The 21084-nt window shown below is 43.4% G+C and overlaps 1 protein-coding gene across 2 annotated transcripts in view; it reads right to left on the reverse strand.

The window, feature by feature from the left end:
• LOC149261988 (putative sphingolipid transporter spinster homolog 2) overlaps positions 1-21084 on the reverse strand; it is a 486467-nt gene that overhangs the window by 60929 nt on the left and 404454 nt on the right. For both annotated transcript variants that reach the window (XM_089423163.1, XM_089423158.1), the window contains one exon: positions 2660-2788. In XM_089423163.1, the coding sequence (XP_089279289.1) occupies positions 2660-2788 (129 nt within the window). The remainder of the gene's footprint in view (positions 1-2659; positions 2789-21084) is intronic.

Below are 21084 nucleotides of genomic sequence, written 5' to 3' on the forward strand. Positions count from 1 at the left end.
GATATAGCTGATATTTTCCAGTCAAAATAAAGTCAAACAGGCCAGCAAGAGTACTCAGGTCAAACCTGGTCAAACTGTTTTCTTATCTGCCTAATAGACTCGGCCTGATCTACTCTACTAAGGCCAGATTTTTGCCTCATTCTGCACCCAGAAAAACTCAAACTTGTTGCTCAAATATGCCCCGAAACTATGCCACACATGAAAAGTCAACAAAGAGATAAAGTACACACGTGCGAGGTCAAATGGATAGAGAAGATGTTGGATTCATCTTTGTCCTTCTTGTCCTTTTCTCCTTCACTTACATCAGAAGATACTATGCCTTGTGTGTGAGATCGAATGGTGCCAAGAGGAGGAGGTCGAATGCCTTATATATAGATTCTGGGAGGCTGAATGGGTGTCACAACAAGCTAGGTCGACTTGACCTTTTTGGAGCAAAAAATTCAAATTGAAAAATTCAAAGTTATTCTTTTGAAAACGACATGAAGAACATGTCTTATATTTTATTATGTAGGTTTCCACATTCATAATTTTCTTGATGCGAGTTTGTTCTGGAATAATACTACACAGTATCATTGGAGTGCCCAATATTTCGGGTAAACACTTCACCCATTTAGGGATAGAAAGCTATATAATCGATACGAAGAGGCTAGATCACACGTAAATAGATAAAAGATCTGACCTTTAGGGGATTTTTGTGAACGTTATTGAGAATATAATTAGTCAAATAAGAATAAACGAATAAAAGGGTCAGTTGTAAGAATAAGAAATAAATTATTGGATTAGGATTAAATTAGAATTAAAATATTTGGTTAAATATTAAAATAATTAATTAGAAATTATTATTATTAATATTAGGAAGAGGTAGAGTTGGGAAAATTATTCAAAATTATATAAGGTTTAAATGAAATATCAGAGAAGGGAAGGGAAGTTTGTTGAACGTTATTTGAAAATTAAAATAAGAAGTCAAAAAGGTGTGAATAAGATTAGTTATAACAATAAAATATGAAGATCAACCATAACAACAAAAATCCAATGGATTTGCCTCTAGAAGCTTGTAGAAAGTTTCTAAGTTGATCTTGGCCATTAACATAGAGTGAGTTGAGTTAGGTGAGCTTTCAGTGAGACACCGAGAGGGTTTCGACAACAGTAATTGAGGAAACTTTTGCAGTGTTTATTCTTCATCCAAGAAAACTTCTAGCTTACGAGTTTTATAGGGAGTTTTGCTAGCCAATTTAATGTTTGTAGAGAAGGCCAAGTTATTTTCCAGAGGCAGTGCGAATGTGAATTGGTAGATCAGCCAGCGCGAGTTGTTGGAGGTAGTGCAAGTTCCCAGAATGAGTTTACAAAGGTTGTGCGAGTTTTCCAGAGTCAACGCCAGTTTTCCAGGAGGTTGTGCAAATTAGCCAGGAAGCAGTGTGAATTGTTGGCGAGGTGGTGCGAGTTGTCGAGAGGCAGTGTGATTTGTAGAAGGGAAGTCGTGGGGTTTTCCTAGTTTGATTTGATCAGCAGTGGGGAAGATAAATTTGTCGGAGTCTTGTTGTAACAGTTTATGTAATTTCCTAATAGCAGATCTGCTGAAGATAATAATAAAATGCTCCGACTGAAGAGTGGTTTTCCCCACATTGGGGTTTTTCCAAGGACATTTGTCCAAAAATATTTGTATCATTTGTGTGAATGGTTTCTCATGTATTCCACTGCAATTTTTTTTTGGTGAATTGTGCTATTTATGTTTTTATTCATTATTCCAGCTAAAGATTTAAATTTGCTGTGTATGAGTAATAGGAATAATAAACTGGGTTATTACGACCTTCTGGGTAGCAGAAATTTCACGCTTTGTATAAAATAATTGTTGAGGTATAAATAAATCGGATCTAGTATTAGAGATTTAACAATTATCACACTCATTTAAGTCTTTTCCAGTACTCTTATACAAAAACATGTGCATAACTCATAAATTATTTGGAACTTATGTCAATTTTAATTTTTAAGTGATCTAATAAGTAATTTGCACACTCAATTTTTATTTTATCTTTAAATGCAAATTTGTTATTGGTTTCTAGATTTCGTTGTCAATTCTAGCTATTGAACCCTCCCCATTCTACGTGATTTAGCTAGATAGATCTTAGGGACAACCCCCTACACTAGGATCCCTCAGTCTAAAGTGTGGGCCAAGGCCACCGAGACAATAGTGGATGGTTTGCCTTCTAGTTGCTTCTAGGTTCTCCTGTTGTGGTTAGGACTTTTAAATCTAAGCATGAGTACGAGTGGTAACAACAACTAATAGTACTTTATAGAAAGAAGTTGAACAAACAATCTTGTAATAAACAAACAAACAATTTTGTTTCAAAATGGGTCAAATATATTGATCTAGAAAAGTATGCATTGTGAAAACTACATTGTGGTTGATAGTAATCCACTGTATATTGCATAGAATAAGTCATTCCAAAGAAACTTGAATCTTTAGAGTTTTAATGAACACTAATCAAACGTTCTAAAGAGTTATACATATTTTGGAGGCCTAAAGAGTTATACATATTTTGGAGGTCAATCAGCATAATCTGATAAGAAGCAATATGTCCAAGTTAAACATAGTGTTGCGCAATAGTAAGAGGAACGAGAAACATTAAAAAAATGCCAATTCACAGTGAATCAAACAAACCTGGAGAATGCCCACAAGGGGAGATGATGGCACATCACCAAATATGTGTATGGACACAATACACATTGCCATTGCTAATGGTCTCAAACCTGGTTCTACACAGTGCAGAGTAACATAGTTGACTGGACCCTGAAAAATAATATAAACAAGTCACAAATGAACCAATATCAGCAAAATACATTATTTCACTCGCATAATAGTTCCAGCTTTTCAAATTGGTACAATTGCACGATTGCAATGTAATTTGCAAAAGTCATAATTAGATAGTATAAGGGGTGACGTTATGGCTTTTCAATCAATGTGCAAGGATGTTGATGGTTTGTATCTGCAATGAATATTGTTTCCAAGATGCTTATTACATCTAGAAATATACTATATACTTTAATTCAACACCTGACCTTTTCATGTTTATAAGCACTCTAGGTTGCACAATAACATCTTGACACTGACAATAAGAGTTCCTTGGAGAATAAGTTCATAAAATAAAGAAAGCAACAATGACTGGAGAAAAACAACGTTTCATCCAATGTTTAAATACTGTTTTTTCTCCATGGGATTAGAAATGAAATTCCCTTTCTTCTAGTGTAACAAAAGTCAACTGCTAAAATAATAAAACATAATACATGCTACTGATGAACATAATAGGCAATAATATAAATTATGTGATATAACTAAATATCATATTACGAAATAAGTGTAAAATGTAATAAGTCTCGCCCCCCAACACACACCCTTTCACGTGAGGCATAACTTATCACCCCTTCGTTAAATAGAAAAACAATGTCATTGTAATCCTTTGTGCATACATATATCTATATATATAGATATCAGTATGCACTTTGTATGGCATAGTGACAGTAACAGAATAGAAGAATAGTCACAGATATGATAAACTGCCACTTGCTTCCCACAAGGAGCATTGCGAACATCCCACAAAATATTCAGCTTCTCCTCTACATGCTTTGAGCCCATGTTGAAGTAATACCACCTGCTAGTTCATATATTCATACAAGAAATCAAAGAAGTATTTCTTGTTAGTTTTTGGCAGCAGCAGACTGGTGTTCTAGTCTCAATGGTGTCTAAGAGGCTAAGGAACACAAAATCTCCAAAACCTAGATTTAGGAGAAAAGCCTTAGAAACACCTCAATTAGATTAATTGACCAATTATTAAATATTTCCTAAGTCTCACTTAGGAAAATTGGTTAATTAAATCAGATTAATTAAGGGAAATTGATTTTTCCCTAGAGACTTCTGGAAAAGTCACTTGATGGAGTCAAGATGATCTTCGTCATTGATCGAGATGTGATCATGGTCGTTGGTTGCCCAACAGAAGATTATAAAAGAAAGTTGACGGAGTTTGGAGAAAACACACAGGACACTCTAGCAGTTCAACTTACCCAGTTGCAGTGATTCAACAAGGGCACAGTTGAAGTAGAGGGAGACACTGACAAAGGGGTTCCAAAAAAGATTTGGGAGTAGGATTCCGGAGAAGATTTCCTCATATTTTCCAATGTTCGAGTGACAGGAAGAGGAGGCTGAATTTATTTGCAGAGGAGACCAATTCAGCTAGTGCGACTAGCTAGTTAGCCAATGTGAGTTGCCCAGAGGAGCTCGTTTCAATTTGTCAATGTCGAATCTATGATTTGGAGAAAGAGCAAGTGAGTCAAAGGAGTTGTTGGAGGCAAAACGACTTGCAGGGAAGGCTTCCCAGAGGTTGTGCGAATTATCCCGAAGCTACAGTGTGCATTTTTGGTAGGATGCACAAGTGCTAGGGAGAAGAGCGAGTGGCTTGGGAGAGGGCAGTTCGATTTGCAGAGGAGACTCTGTATCTCCATATTATTTTTCCAATGGAGATTATTATTTATTGGAGCTTTGCCAGTATCATGCAATCAAATCATTGTACTCTCAAATTGTTGAAGATTAATAATAATAAAACCCTCATCTATTGCACTGGTTTTCCCTTCGAGGTTTTTCCAAGGGCGATTGTCCAAAAATGTTGGAGTCATCAATTGTGTGCGTGCATTATTTTCTTAGTTCCAACATTTTATTTTCAGCGACATTTTTTATTTTTGAAGTTCGCAGTAGTGGATTGTTCGTTATTTGTCGTAATAATTTTACAAAAGACAAATAAATTGCATAGGTTAGGAGAACAATAACTAGTAGCTACAATCGTCAAAATTTCACATGATATTAGAGCGAGGTTGGTGTAGATCAGAGAGACCAATGCACTAAAGTGCAAATTTAGCGCAATAGTTTGCCACAAAAGGGTTTTGTAGGAGTAGATCAACGCAGGGCTTGGAAGAGAAAACACGAGGGCTTCATAACCTAGTTTATTAATTCTTCCAACTGAATTGAGTTCGCAGATTTTCCAGAGATGGCCGCAACATGATTGAGAGAGATTAAGACATGATGGATGAAGCCTCCAACTTTGATATGTAGAAGGCTTGGATGCTCTTTCTATTAGATGAGCAATGTCTGAAGGAGTTCATTACAGTAGTTATTGTTGTGCCAAAAGATCCCATCCAGTTTCACGAGTATAGGAGGGATGACGCCCAAGCCAAGAGGATGATTTTTGATGGAGTCAGGGATCATCTCGTCCCACATATTGCAGAAAAGGGAATAACAAAGGAGATGTGGGATGCCATTGTCAAGTTGTACTAGGATTTGTCTAAGAGTAGAAAAATGATCCTCAAGAAAAGACTAAGGATCATCAAGATGAACAAGGGCGAAGATGTAACCACCTGTCTCACTAGGATTCAGTCTATCAGAGATGTACTCACTACAGTAGGAGAGAATCCAGCAAATGATGAGCTAGTGCATATAGCACTCAATGCATTTACCAAGGAATGGTGTGCATTTGCCTAGGTGGTCTCAGGGCGTGACAAGTGTTGATTTGGGGTAGCATTGGATGTGCTCTAGCCATGAAAATTGGTGGAGAGGCTAGAGCACATGAGAGATCTCCAAGACCCAGAAATGGTTTGGGCAAATTCTAACCGGTTTGGGAGATATTAAAATAATTAATATTTTTAATGGAGTTCCTAAGTCTAAACTTAGTAAAAATAAAATATTAGTAGGTATTAATAGGTATTAATATAAAACTGGGTTAGACATGGATCAAGCCAAATCTAATCTTAGTCGCTAATTAGAGATGTAATCTCGACCATTGAAGGACCAACAAGAAAAGTATAAGAGGAGGCTTGAGGGTCAGTTGGAGAACACACCAGAGTGATCAGTCATTCAATTTACTAGAGCAGGGTTGCTAAGTAAAATCAAATCAGTGATCAACAATGAAGGGCAGTGAGTACTAGAAAGAGAGGTAGAGATAGTGCTGCGAGACCAGCATAGAGGCAGAGAGGTAGACGCAGAAGCCAAAGCAAGCCACGCAGAACCCAACAGAGACAGCACAAAGGCCAGAGGGCCTGTGTCATCCACGCAGAGGGCAGTAGGAGTGACACAGACGGTCCCAGAGGCTGCGCAGTGCCTCAGAGGGTTGACGTAGAGGGTTTTGAGGCTGACGCAAAGGCCAGGAGGGCTGATGCAGTGCTTCAGTGTTGTTGGAGAGGGTTTCCTGGGGCAGGTTTTCTGAATACCTGCTTCCGAATAGAGAGGTATTACTGCCGATTATTTTTCTCTGTCGAGTGAGCCAGTTTGTCACCTAGTTGTACTCAACGATATATTGCATAATAATACAACCCTCAAAATTGTTGCATCGATTTTCCCGCATTAGGTTTTTCTGGGAACAAGTGTCCAAAAATAACGGTGTCACTTGTGTGTTTGCTATTTCTTTCAGTTGTTGATCTGTAGATGGTTGAGACTGTATATGTTTATTTGGATGTTTATATAGTTAAATAACTTGTTGGTAATTAACAAGTAGGAGAAATAAACCAGAAGAATACAGAGAAAATTTCTAACGGATAGACTTAGAAATTTCAACAACAAGCTTCCAAATTAGGATTGCCTATGGAGTGATTTCACTCAGGAGGAGCTAACAATCAACTTAGTCGAAGGGACTACCAGGGATTGTCGGAAATGCCCGGAACTGTCAGAACAGGCGAGAAAGCTGAGGCAAAGGGCAGAAGCCGGAATTTCCGAGAACTACCGGGAACCGCTGGAGTTGTCGGAATTGTCGGAACTGTCGGGAACAGTCGGAACTGCTGGAACTGTCGGAACAGCTAGAGCATCTGTCTCCAAAGGAGAGCAGCATGCAAGGGACAACTAACTAACATTGGGACAGTTGTATGGTACTTAGCAGCAAATACGCCAAGCATGCAATGTTACAGCGAGCATGTAAGGGACAGCTAGCATGCAACAGCAAGCATGCTAAGGACAACAAGCATGCTAGGGCCAACAAGCAAGCAAGGGACAACAAGCAAGCAAGGTGCAGCCATCACATAGGTTAGTATGGCAACATGGTGTAGCAATGGCACATAATGCAATACAGTGATGGGTACAATCATGACTAATGAAGCATGATGAGATGCAGCATAGTGATGATGGGTGCAACATGGTGCAGCACGGTGGGGTGCAGCAAGGTGCAGCATGATGACGAAATGCAGCACAACAATAGGTGAAGGAGTCACCTTGGAGAATCAGTTAAAGAAGCATGTCTTCAACTGATCTCATTGTTAAGATATGGTATGTTCTATGCTTATAACAATTTATTTCTTTTTCTTATTATATTCCACAGATTAGCAATCACATGTACATAAAGTAAAGTGTAGATAGAACATTAAACGATCGACAGAAAACAAGCCAAGACAAAAGACACAAGATCTGGCGGCTAGCCAGGGACAAACCCCACAATCTATGGGGAAACCCTTTGATCAAATCTTCTTTTATCTTCAATAATTCAGCAGAGAGAAATAGTATAATAAATCTGATTTATATCAGCAGTAGCAAACCTTAGATCAGTAGCATCAGCATGAGCAGCTTCATCATCAAACCAGGGCAGACGATATCTCACAAATCGACCATTGGATTGGCATGATTCCACTACCAGAAGTTGCACCTTCCAGAGGAGGTTCAGATGAACCTACAGTGCAGTTCAGATGAGGAGATCTTCTAGTCCATGCAGGTCAAACTTTACTTCTGCAGTTGCAGCGTCAGTTCCAGTAGCTTCCTACAAACTAGGGCAGTCGATATCTTGCAAACTGTCCGTCGGATTGAATTGATTCCACCACCAAAAGTTGCGGCTTTCAGAGGAGGTTCAGATGAACCTACAACGCAGTTCAGATGAGGAGATCTTCTAGTCCCCGCAGGTCAAACTTTACTTCTGCAGTTGCAGCTTTAGTTTCAGCAGCTTCCTTCAAACTAGGGCAGTCAATATCTTGCAAACTGTCTGTCGGATTGACTTGATTCCACCACCAAAAGTTGCGGCTTCCAGAGGAGATCCAGATGGACCTACAACGCAGTTCTAAGGAGGACATATGATGGTCAACGCTAGTCAAACTTTGGATCTGCAGTTGCAGCTTCAGGTTCAACAGCTTCCGGCTTCACATGTGTGAGAGAGAGACGCTTTTATGCACAAGTAGAGAAGAGACTCTTTTCTGCGCAATAGAGAGAGAGATGTGATGAGATAAGTGAGTCCAAATGAGGAAAAGTCCTCCTATATTTATACACAACGTTGGTGTTTGAATAAATGCGACTGTTGGGCTTCTGAGCCTACATGAGTTGTAGGTCGGCTTCCATAATCAAAATAAATTCATATCTCCATGAATACTTATCGGAATCGGATGATCATTATATCAATCCTACACCTCTCGATGAGAGGAATCTAATAAAAATATTATCAACTGTAATATCCCTAACCCAGAATATTCCTCAAACCCCAGCAAAAATCCCAACCAAATATGTGCAAATGATATAATAACCCAGAAGTGATAAAATAACAGTGGAACAGCATATAATAATGTAAACCGGAAATATAAGCAGATACACAAGAAATGCAGCGAGAAAAGCCTAAGCCATTTTATTATATTGAGCAATAAACTTAGTACAAGAGGTGAACAGACAGATGGCACCTCAACTTGCACAAGGCAAGTGAAGAAATACTCTTAGAATGACAAAAATGGCCTCTCTGCGTGGATGTTGCTGCTGTGTTGCTACTGCTGCTAGGAAACAAGTGATGATTTGGGGCTACTCCCCTCCTCGGAAGAAGCTGAAACTCTGGATTCGAGCTCTACTCAAGAAACCCAGAAAAACCCAGAAAGCTTTCCTGGAATGGCTGACCCCCGAAAAACACCCCCTTGGGGTTCTGCGCAGCTCCTTGATGCCCTGCGCTGCCACTGAAGAAAACCCCTCTAAACTCTGCCTGGAACACTGCCTGAAACCCTACTTGAAACCCTGCCAAAATCCTCCAATGAGACAAGTGCTGGACCCATACTCAATCTCCCAGTAAAAATCCACCTGCAAGACCCCAATCCAGCACAACAACCAAACAGAACTGCGTCCCTCTCCTAGTGCTGCGCAGTCCTCCAAAACACTGCTAAAACTGCTGCTGGAATGCTAATGAAACTACTGCTGAAACACCAAAGGAAATACCTTGCACGTGCAAGCACCCGAAGCCCCCCAGGGCTAAGGGTGAGATCTCCGAACGAAGACACTCAATGCACTAAATAGTGCTACACACTAGCTAAATATCCAACATGCTTAGAAGTCAAAACGACTAGCTCAAAATGCACATAACTGAATGATCGAAAATGAGGGGGATCCTATCTATTTTATAGCCTCTGCCTCTCACAATCCCTAGGTTCACCTCCTCCTGCGTGAGTCCCTTCTTGCCACGTGTTCTTTTCCTCCTGCGCAATTCCTCCATGTGTTTGCGTGGGCTCCATTTCTGCGTCCCCCTTTGGCTCCCTTGGCTCCCCTTTAAGTCACAACGTTGTGCTACCTAGGAAGTGACTTTTTATTCTAAAGTGAGTTATGTTCCCCCTTCCTCACTTTTTATTTACAAATAACTACAGAAGGAAAAAATTAAACAAAATCGAATATTCCAATTAGCCATAGCTAATTAGGAATATTACAGTCTCCCCAGGGAAAATGTTGCTTGTCCTCAAGCAACTGAATTGATGGATGATGTAAGATCTTCTCACTCTCCCAAGTGGCATCCTCATCCGGCAAATTCTTCCACCTCACCAAGAATTCCCTGACCATCCTGCTCTGCAGTTGCCTCTCCCTAGCGTCAATGATAGCCTCCGGCTGCAATACCAAATGCCCCTCATCATCCATGGGTGGTAGCTCATCTGTCACGGTCACCTGCTGCCCCAATGCCTTCTTCAGGCATGATACATGAAAAATGTTATGAATCTTGCTGCCTTGGGGCAGCTCCAACTCATATGCAACCTGTCCAATCCTGCGTATCACCCTGTATGGCCCATAAAAGCGGGGCTTGAGCTTCTTAGCCCCCTTCTGCTTCAGTGATGATTGTCGGTATGGCTGTAATCGTAGGTAGACCATGTCCCCTACCTCAAACTGCCTCTCCACCCGACCCCTGTCGGCATACAACTTCTGCTGGTTCTGCGTTGTAGCCATGTTATCCTTGAGAGCTCGGAGGATATCCTGACTCTCTTGGATCCAAATCTTGGCTCTAGGAGCCCTGCTATCACCAAACATCACGTCGACAAAAGATAAAGGATGATACCCATATAAGGCATAGAATGGTGACATACCAATGGACATGTGATGTGAAGTATTGTAGCAGTACTCCCCCAGATGCAGCCACTTCAGCCATGCTCGCTGCTGCCCACTGACATAGTTATGCAAGTAGCCCTCCAGCCACTTGTTAACTATCTTCGTCTGCCCATCCGTCTGTGGGTGATAGCTGGTACTCGGTGTCAACTCCGTCCCCACCAATCGGAAAAGCTCTTGCCAAAACCCGCCCATGAAACTGCTGTCCCTGTCACTGACGATGGTCTTAGGAAGACCATGTAGCCTGAAGATCTCCCTAAAGAACAGCTCGGCCACCTATGCTGCCGTATAGTGTGCGGATATGGCAAAGAAATGTGCGTACTTCGTCAGTCGATCAACGATGACAAAGATACAATCCTTGCCCTGTACCGTGGGCAACCCTGTGATGAAGTCCATCGAAATGCTCTCCCATTTCCCCTTCAGAATGGGAAGAGGCTGTAATAAACCCGCAGGATGGCTCATCTCTCCCTTGTTCCTCTGGCAAACATCGCACTCCCGGATGTGCTGGAGCATGTCCTCCTTGAGGCCCTTCCATGAGAACCTCTCTCTAATGGCCCTGTAGGTTTTGGTAAACTCCTGATGTCCTGCCAAAGGTGAATCGTGTAATGCCTGGAGTACCTTCTTCTTGAGCTGAGACCCCTCAGTCAAGAATATCCGGTCCCTGTAATCGATGATCTCATCGATCACCCTGTGTCTGTCATTTGCCACCTGCCCATCCATAACCTCACACGCAAACCTGTCCTTGGAGTACTCTACTAAGAGTCGAGCCCTCCAATCTATATCCAAGCTCATAAGAGACAACGTGGTTGGTCTACGTGAAAGGGCATCTGCTACCACGTTGTTCTTGCCCTTGACATACTCAATATCAAAGTCATATGCTTGGATCTTACTGATCCACTTCTAGTGCCTCTCCTGTAGCTGCTTCTGCTCCAAAAAAAACTTGAGGCTGTTGTGATCAATCCTCACCCTGAACCTGTTGCCTACCAAATAAAGCCCGTACTTAGCTAATGCATGCATGATGGCTAACATCTCCTTGTCGTATATGGAAACAACCTCTCGTGCGAAAGGAGCTTTCGATGCTCAAATGCTATAGGATGACCTCCTTGCATCAATACTGCGTCGATCCCCTCCCCCGACGCATCACACTCCAAGACAAATGACTGCGTAAAATCTGGCAACGCAAGCACTGGGCAGCCGCTCATAACCTCCTTGAGCCTGTCAAAGGCCCGCTGCGCTGTATCGGACCAACTAAATGCCCCCTTCTTCGTCAAATCTGTCAGGGGTGCAACAAGCGGTGAGAAACCTTTGACGAACTTTCGGTAGTAAGTGCAAATGCCAATGAATCCTCGAAGTTCTGTCACGTTTCTCGGCTCTGGCCATTCCCTAATGGCCCCGATCTTCTCCTCGTGGACCCTCACTCCGTCCACCCCTATGATGTGTCCCAGATACAACATCTCCGTCAACCAAAACTCACACTTGGAGAGTTTGGCATAGAACTATTGCTCCTGTAAGATACACAATACTGTCTCAATGTGCTGGAGATGCTCCTCCCAAGTCCTGCTATAAATGAGAATATCATCGAAGAATACCAACACAAACTTCCTCAAATGACTACGGAAGATGTGATTCATGCAGGACTGAAATGTAGCTGGGGCATTGGTTAGCCCAAAAGGCATCACCAAGAACTCAAAGTGCCCATAGTGACACCTGAAGGTGATCTTGGGAATATCCTGCTCCCTCACGCGAATCTGATGGTTCCCCGATCTCAAACCAATCTTTGAGAAGAATCATGCTCCCTTCAACTTGTCCATCAACTCATCGATCCTGGGTATGGGGTACCTGTTCTTCAGAGTCTTCTTGTTCAGGGCCCTATAGTCAATGCACATCCTCAATGTACCGTCCTTCTTCTTCACCAACACCACAGAAGAAGCAAAAGGACTCGTGCTCAGACGAATGTGCCCAAGTGCCAGCTACTCCTCGATAGCTCGCTCAATCTCGTCCCGATAGGCCTTGGGTTGCCTATAGGGGGTGGTGATCACTGCCTGGATGCCCTGCTCCAGCTCGATAATGTGCTCAAACCCCCGATCCGGTGGCTGTCCTAGTGGAATCTCTCCAAACACTATGGCATACCGATCAAGGATGGACTGGATCTCTAGATGTACCGTCTGCCCTGTAGGTCCTGCCTCTGATGCACGCAGCTCCACTGCCCACTCTATGTCTCCCTTCTAGAAGACTGCCTCCATTCGATGGGCCGACATAGTCTGAGGCGGATATCTGTGCTGTCCCTGTATCTTCTCATGCCTCCCTGTCTTCTCATCATCCCACTCCATCTCTAGGGTCTTCCAATCCGTCGTGACCTTCCCTAGAGTAATAAGCCACTGAACACCCAGTATCATGTTGGTGTCTGGAATATCCACCACGAAAAAGTGGTCAGTCAATGTGTAGGTACCCATCGTCACTGAAAGCTCTGGAACATAACGAGCACACATCATGGTCTGATCTCCTGGGACCAATAATGAAAACCCATCGAAACTCTCTGTCTGAATACCTCTCCGCTCAACCATCTGTGCATCGATGAAGTTGTGGGTTGCCCCACTGTTAACCAAAACTGATACGCGTTGGCCATGCACTGTCCCTCGTACGCACAACGTCAGATACTTGGGAACTCCCTGCAACGCTGCAAGGGCCCCTCCGGTGGGTGCAAAAGATTCACCGCCTGCTGTTGGTGGCATAGTTTTAAAACTCCGACTCCGACTCCAAAACAGTAATGACTCGGCCGGCTCGATTTCAATGACTCGGTCGTCGTAAAAAATACTTTAAATATTTTTTTTTTTTAATAAAAAAACATAATTTTAAAGATTTTCATTCATGTTTCCAAACACACAGCATTATAATATAGATGGAAGACAACATATGATCAAAGTAGGCTCATGAACCAATCCATTATATCAAAATGGTACCCAATGGCAAAACATAGTCAACTGTCATACATGATCAAAGACTCAAAACAAAAAACACATAACCAAGGAGGCTAGAAATGGCCTCTACAACAAAAGTAAATTGTGACCAGACTCCAGTTCTAGTACTACAGCTACTGGCTAGTAGCTACTGCCAGAGGAGCCAAGATCATGTCGATCAATCTCTGGATCATCATCAGAGTCAGACAGGGGGCCCCATGGCTCCTCATCATCATCATCATCTCCAACTGCAGCTGTAGAAGTGGTACCACTAGCAGGCTGTGCAACTGCAGCAGATGCAAGCTGAGATAGAGTAGATATGCGGCTGTGCCTCTGTCGTGGTTGAGCAGAGAAGCACCTACAACTGGAGTCCTTGCTGGCTGTGAGACTGAGGCTGGTGGATTGGGATCTGCATTCAACTGAACAGCATGTTCAAGTTCAACTGATGTCTCGATATCTAAATCTAAATCAAGATCCTCATCAGGATCAAACTCTGCTGGACGACTCTCCACTACCCAATCTGATGTTGGATCAATGTCTTCCAACACAATGGGATCTGAATCAGGTCTTTTGTTCAGCAAATGGTTTCATCTAAGCCGGAGGTTGTATTGGACATCAACTAGATCATTTAACCGTTTTTGATCCAAACGGTTTCTCTTCTTTGTGTTACTTGGGAGCAGGAGTGAAACGGGAGTGGGAGCGACATTTTTAGAAGCTCCTGGTTTGGGAGCGAATCGCAGAGGAGTTCGACAACCAATGTCACTAACATCAAGGTACATAGAGGGATTGGTGCTCTTGATTAAATACGAGTTCCATACCCTAATACATGACAAAATTCAATGGAAACATTGCAATCCTCCAATCTTGAAATCCTGAAAAACTGATAAGTCTGCTGGATTTTGAATGAAATCTAAAATTCTACTTTCTCCATATGAAATCAAATGAGGCCGAAACCACTCTCAAACATCCTGAGTCATTTCATGGTAATGTTAAAATTTTAAGTAAAAGGATGAAAATGAAGATTAAGGAGAATGTCACTTTTACTTTAAGAATTTAACATTACCATGAAATTTGAATAGCATATCAATAGTAGAGAGCATTTGAGTGTGTTAAATAGGGTTCGGGAGGGGGAAATGGACCCCAAATAACATTATCTAATTCATAAAACACCTTGAAGTCCAAACCAATCAGCAAACCCCTTAAAATTTCATTAAAATAATGTTAAATCGTTGCTTTAGTGGGTTACAGGCCGTTGTTTGTGACTTGGCCGAGTCAGTACAGGAAACAGCCGAGTTGGCCGAGTCAGCCATGACTCGGCCGAGTCATTCAATGACTCGGCCAACCAAACCATTTTTTGTATCGAGTCACTCCGAAGGGCAATGGAACGGACCAACTTGGCCGTTTCCGTTTTGAAACGGCCGTTTTTAAAAACTATGGTTGGTGGTGGAGGTGGCAAAGGTCCCTGTATGGCATGGCTATCTCCTGCCTCCACATCCTGCTCGTCATCCTCTTCTCCACTGCTCTCAGAGAAAACCTCAATAAAATGTGCTTTGCCAGCAGCACATCTATGTCCTGGTGCCCATGGCTCTTGACAAGTGAAGCACAACCGCTTCTTCTTCAGCTCCCTCCTGGCATCGTCGTCAAGCTGTACTCGTCTTGGATTCCCCTTTGGAGGAGGAATCCTCACATCCTTCCCCTTAGACTGAAAAGTCGGTCTCTGGGGGTAAGGTGTCTAGGTCCTGGGTAAGACATCCTATAAGTCCCGGGTCCTGCTGATAGCATCCTGGAGTATGGCTGGTTTAGTGGATCGGACTAAACGTCGAAGTGGCTCTGCTAACCCCTCAACATACATATAGATCCTCCATGTCGTGGACAGGTCTGGCACCATCATAGAGACCCTCAAGAAATCTACAATGTAGGTCTCTAGGCTCCCTGTCTGTTTGAGCCTCGTCAACTCAATGAAATGCTACTCTGGATCCCTCCAATCAAATCGCTCCATCAGTCGCCTAGTAAACTCGGCATATGTCGTCACTATGGAGTGCCCCAGTGTAACCATCCCATGAAACCACCAATCCTGGGCCTCGCCATCCAAATGCAATGTTGCCACCTTGATGGCCTCTGCCTCCGACATCTGGTTAAGCTGGAAATAAATGTCCAGCTTCTCCACCCAAGACTTTGCCGAACTATTTGATGAGCCATCAAACGTAGGCAAGTGGAACCTACTCGCTGCACGATGGGTATCGCCATCATGGTAATGCCGGTACCCTCTGTGATGGTCGCGGGGTCTGCTATCCCGCTAGAGCTGAACAAAATCTCTGAATGAGAGGGCTTCCCTGAACTCCTGCCCATAGGCCTGGTACTTACAAAATAATCACCCATATGTCCGAGTTCTACCTCTTGCTAGGCTACGACCCCCGTGTCTGCTCCTAAGAAAGTGGGCATCGTAAAGTGTGTAGGGGCATGTGAGGCCACTTGCTGCGCAGTATCACGCAGCTCTGGCAAGTGATGGGATGCACCTGATCCCTCACCAATCTGAAAATCTCGTGGGCTCTCTTGTTGTCTGGCCTCTATTGCCGTGAATCTCGGCCCCATCACCTCAATCTGCCTCGACAGATCCTGCATTAATTTGAGGAGCATATCTGCAAATCTCTTCCCGTCCTCGTCGGCCATCTATTCTGCGTCCACTACTGGCTCTCTTTATCTGCGTCTGCCACAGGCTCCTCCTGTTCAGTGTCCACTACAGGAACACAGTCTCCCTCCCCGTAGGTATTCTCCAACCTACGTCCAGTGTCTCTGTACCTCCTACCTCTGTAACAAATGTAGGGATTTTCCCCTGGTGTCATAGATTGTTAGCTCCACAGGCTGAGCCAGATCTATGCTCTGATACCACTATAGTATCCCTAACCTGGAATATTCCTCAAACCCCAGCAAAAATCCCAACCAAATATGTGCAAATGATATAATAACCCAGAAGTGATAAAATAACAGTGGAACAACATATAATAATGTAAACCCGAAATATAAGCAGATACACGAGAAATGCAGCGAGAAAATGCTAAGCCATTTTATTATACTGAGCAATAAACTTAGTACAAGAGGTGAACAGACAGATGGCACGTCGACTTGCACAAGGCAAGTGAAGAAATACTCTCAGAATGACAAAAATGGCCTCTCTGCGTGGCTACTGCTGCTACTAGGAAAAAAGTGATGATTTGGGGCTGCTCCTCTCCTCGGAAGAAGCTGAAGCTCTGGATTCGGGCTCTACTCAAGAAACCCAGAAAAACCCAAAAATCTTTCTTGGAATGGCCGACCCCCGAAAAACAACCCCTTAGGGTTCTGCGCAGCTCCTCGATGCCCTACGCTGCCACTAAAGAAAACCCCTCTAAACTCTACCTAGAACACTGCCTAAAACCCTGCCAAAATCCTCCAATGAGACAAGCGTTGGACCCCTACTCAATCTCCCAATAAAAATCCACCTGCAAGACCCCAATCCAGCACAACAACCAAACAGAACTACATCCCTCTCCTAGTGTTGCGTAGTCCTCCAAAACACTGCTAAAACTGCTGCTAGAATGTTGATGAAACTACTGCTGAAACACCAAAGGAAATACCTTGCCCGAGCAGGCACTCGAAGTCCCCCGGGGCTAAGGGTGAGATCTCCGAACGGAGACACTCAATGCACTAAACAGTGTTGCAGACTAGCTAAACAGCCAGCGTGCTCAGAAGTCAAAACGACTAGCTCAAAATGCACATAACTGAATGATCCAAAATGAGGGGGCTCCTATCTGTTTTATAGCCTCTGCCTCTCACAATCCCTAGGCTCACCTCCTGCTGTGTGAGTCCCTTCTTGCCACGTGTTCTTTTCCTCCTGTGCAGTTCCTCCATGTGTTTGCGTGGGCTCCATTTCTGCGTCCCCCTGTGGCCCCCTTGGCTCCCCTTTAAGTCACAACGTTGTGCTACCTAGGAAGTGACTTTTTATTCTAAAGTGAGTTATGTTCCCCCTTCCTCACTTTTTATTTACAAATAACTATAGAAGGCAAAAATTGAACAAAATCTAATATTCCAATTAGCCATAGCTAATTAGGAATATTACATCAACCATGAATAAGATGACCCACATGAAGTTTTGCCCTAATTGCCAATTTTAACACTCCCTCTCAACTAGGGAGAACTTCATCTACAATCTGTCTATCGGTCGTTATTATTCATCCATCAAATGCACTGCCCTGTATAACCTGACCCTTGCCCTGCTCTGCTCTATTCTGCCTGTTCTGCTTTGTCTTGTTCTGCCCTGTACTGATCTGTACTGTTCTGCTCTACTCTTGCATTGTTCTGTTCTGCTCTGCTTTTGTCCGAATTATGAAGAAGAAGAAATGATCGAGGATGTATCATACTGACTCAAAGTCAGTCTCAGAGTATGTACCACTGGTCGCAGACCAGTCTCAACCAACCTGAAGTCAGCGTCATAGTGAGTACAACTCCACTGGTCCCAGACCAGTATCATCCTCCACTAACTCAAAGTTAGTCTCAGAGTGCATACCACTGGTCCTAGACCAGTCTCAACCGACCTGAAGTCAGCTTCATAGTAAGTACCACTCCTACCACTGGTCCCAGACCAGTATTGCAGTCTCAGAGAGTGTACCACTGGTCCCAGACCAGTCTCAACCGACCCGAAGTCAGCGTCATAGTATGTACCACTCTCCCTGGTCCCAGACCAGTACTGCACTGACACGAATTCAGTCCCAGAGCATGTACCACTAGTCCCAGACCAGTCTCAACCGACCCAAAGTCAGTGTCATAGTATGGTACAACTCCTACCACTGGTCCCAGACTAGTATCACTGATCCCAAATCAATGGAGGTCATCTTAGCGTAGGGGGTACGGTAGATACAACGATGCGTCCATCGGTACTACTATGGTCCCTAACTTCATTTCCCTGCTCATTGATCAGATGAGAGGTACTTCCCACGAGTCCCAGACTACATGGGTAGGATGCCTCGACAGGAGAACTAATCAATCCTGTCCTCATAGGAAAACACATCAATCTTGCTACAATCGCCATGGAGAACACATCAATCTAGGTCGCCATGGAGAACACATCAATCCAGGCATCACAAGAGAACACATCAATCCTGCTACAGTTGCCATGGAGAACACATCAATCCAGGCCTCACAGGAGAACACATCAATCCTGCTACAGTCGCCATGGAGAACACATCCATCCAGGGCTCACAAGAGAACACATCAATCCTGCTACAGTCGCCATGGAGAACACATCAATCCAGGTCACACAAGAGAACACATCAACCTGCTACATAGGAGAGCAAATCATCCTGTTCCACAAGAGAGAAAATCATCTTGTCCCACAAGAGAGCGAATCATCTTGTTCCAGTGCACACCACCAGGGAGGGTGAGTCACCCTGTGGTCGTATGTTGCTCCAGTAAGAACCGCAAGTCCTCAGAGCTCCCAGAGCTCAATGTATGCAACATGCAGGACCCTTGTACAAGGGTTTCTTGATGACTCCAAGTCGTTTGGGAAAATCACGGATTAGATCTTTCCTCGGGGCTTTGACAAGGTGTATCGACCTGTACATCATCTTAATGTGATGGAGCCTCCTTGCTCATCGACTTACCATATCCCAAATGATGTCTATCCGTTGGAGCAATCGACGAATACAGGATTCCTCAGTAATCGAATCCCACCTCTGGTTGTTACAGAGAATCACAGTGGTATGTGTTCAAACAACTCATTTAAGAGCTTTCCCAATCAGGAAACTTCATACGAGATCATACTCGTAGATATGTATCTGGTCTCGGCGATGCCTATGGCAACCGACTTCTGCTTCTTGCTCATCCATTATATCAAAACAAAATCCAAAGAGAGACAGCACTAAAAGTGCTCCAGTGATCCTCCACACTACTTGCCTAATCAACATTCGAATAATCATGCAGTTTCATATTTCCGACAGTGTATCTCAATCCATGAGAGATTGTGTCCTAAAGACATCTCAGAAGATTCTTGGCACCAATCTAGTGAAGCTCAACCAATTATGAGCTCACAATGCTAATTGCAAAACATATGTTCGGATGGAGGTTCACCAAGAACATCAAGGGGAATGAGTTTTTTTGAAACTCAGAGGCATTCCCCAAACCTAGTCCGACATCACTACCATATAACCTCTGAAAGTTAAGATCCTCGAGGTAGTCACAAGCTTGCAGTCCATCATACCAAATCTTTTCAGAATCTTCACCACATATTTTACTTGAGATAGGAAAATTTCCCTTGGCTTCTGCCACACTTCAAGTCCTTGGTTCTTCCTTTCAAATTCAGAAGCCAACTCCCTCTTACATTTGTGAATGAGAGGGTATGCACCTGTTAGAAAGAGGTTATCCACGTACAGCACCAGGGTGAGAGGTTTGTCATCTTCAAACTTAAAGTAAAGGTTAGGATTGGCTTCACTCCTAGTGAATCCCAGCTTCATCAAGTAGCTATCGATCCTCTCATACCATGCTCGGGGCGCTTGCTTCAACCCATAGAGAGCCTTCTTTAACCTACATACATGAGATTTTCAATCATAAATCTCAAATCCTTCAGGTTGCTCCACATAGACCTCTTCTTTGATCGAACCGTGCAAAAATGCGGTCTATCCATCTGATGTAGGTTCCATCCTTGTGAAGCCACAAGGGCTATGATCAAGCGGATGGTCGTATATCTGGCAACAGGTGCAAATATCATAGTCTATACCTTCCTTCTAGGAGAAACCACGAGCAACAAAACGAGCCTTATACTTTTCCGTACTTCCATCTGCTGCATGCTTTATCTTGTAAAGCCATTTGGAAGTAACAACTGTCTTGTCCTGGGGTCTGGGAACTGCTTCCCAGACATCATTCTTCATAATAGACTCATATTCTTCGGTCATAGCATCCTTCCATACTTGATTTTTGATGGCATCTGAGAATGATGAAGGCTCATTTTCTATGATTGTGCTCATGATGGTCAGGTATCCCTGATACCTGTTAGGTTTCTTACTTTCACGAAAGGTTCCTTGGGGTGCAACATGCCCTTTAGCATCATCAAGTATCCCCCTAAGCCATGAAGACCTCTTCCTAGAAGAGGAAGGCTCATGTGGATGAGGATCAATCGGATCCATGGGTTCTTCTACATCAGGTATTGATTCATCATCCTTTTCTTTCGGTTCCTGGTGTCGACTTCTTGAGAGCTCCTCAAAGTCGAAACATTGTCCACCTTGCTGAGAGCCATATCTTCTTCAAAGGTGACATCATGACTAATCACGACCTCCCTTTGACCGGCGGTGAACATTTCTTCAGGAGTCTTGGAACCCAATGCTTGATGAGGGCATCGATTTTGTACATATATGGCGGTGTTTGTAGTTTCAGCCCATAGAAACTTTGGAAGTCTTTGATCATGTAGCATGGCCCAAACAGCTTCCACAATCGTACAGTTCTTCCTTCCTGCCACACCATTCTGCTCAGGAGTATGTGGTGTAGTAGTCTCCCTCTTAATGGCAGCCTCAAAAATGCCTGAGTTAACCAACTGTAATATATCGGAGGTCTTGCTTTGGCTTGAGGGGAATGGTCCCCTTTTGAGCTTTCCTTCGGCACATCCTGGACATACACCTTCTTTCTCTACTCGGAATTCAGGCATCCCTGTCACCATTTGTCTTACACCGAGTATAGCTTTATAATGAAGGGGGGCAAACCTCCGATGCCAAAGTTCGGACTGAAGAGATGTGTCATAAGACATGATACCTAGCGGACTTC

The sequence above is a fragment of the Pinus tabuliformis genome, chromosome 6 (assembly GCF_031772625.1).
Source record: "Pinus tabuliformis cultivar Carrire ecotype Pingquan chromosome 6, CPIR1, whole genome shotgun sequence".
Lineage (NCBI taxonomy): Eukaryota > Viridiplantae > Streptophyta > Pinopsida > Pinales > Pinaceae > Pinus > Pinus tabuliformis.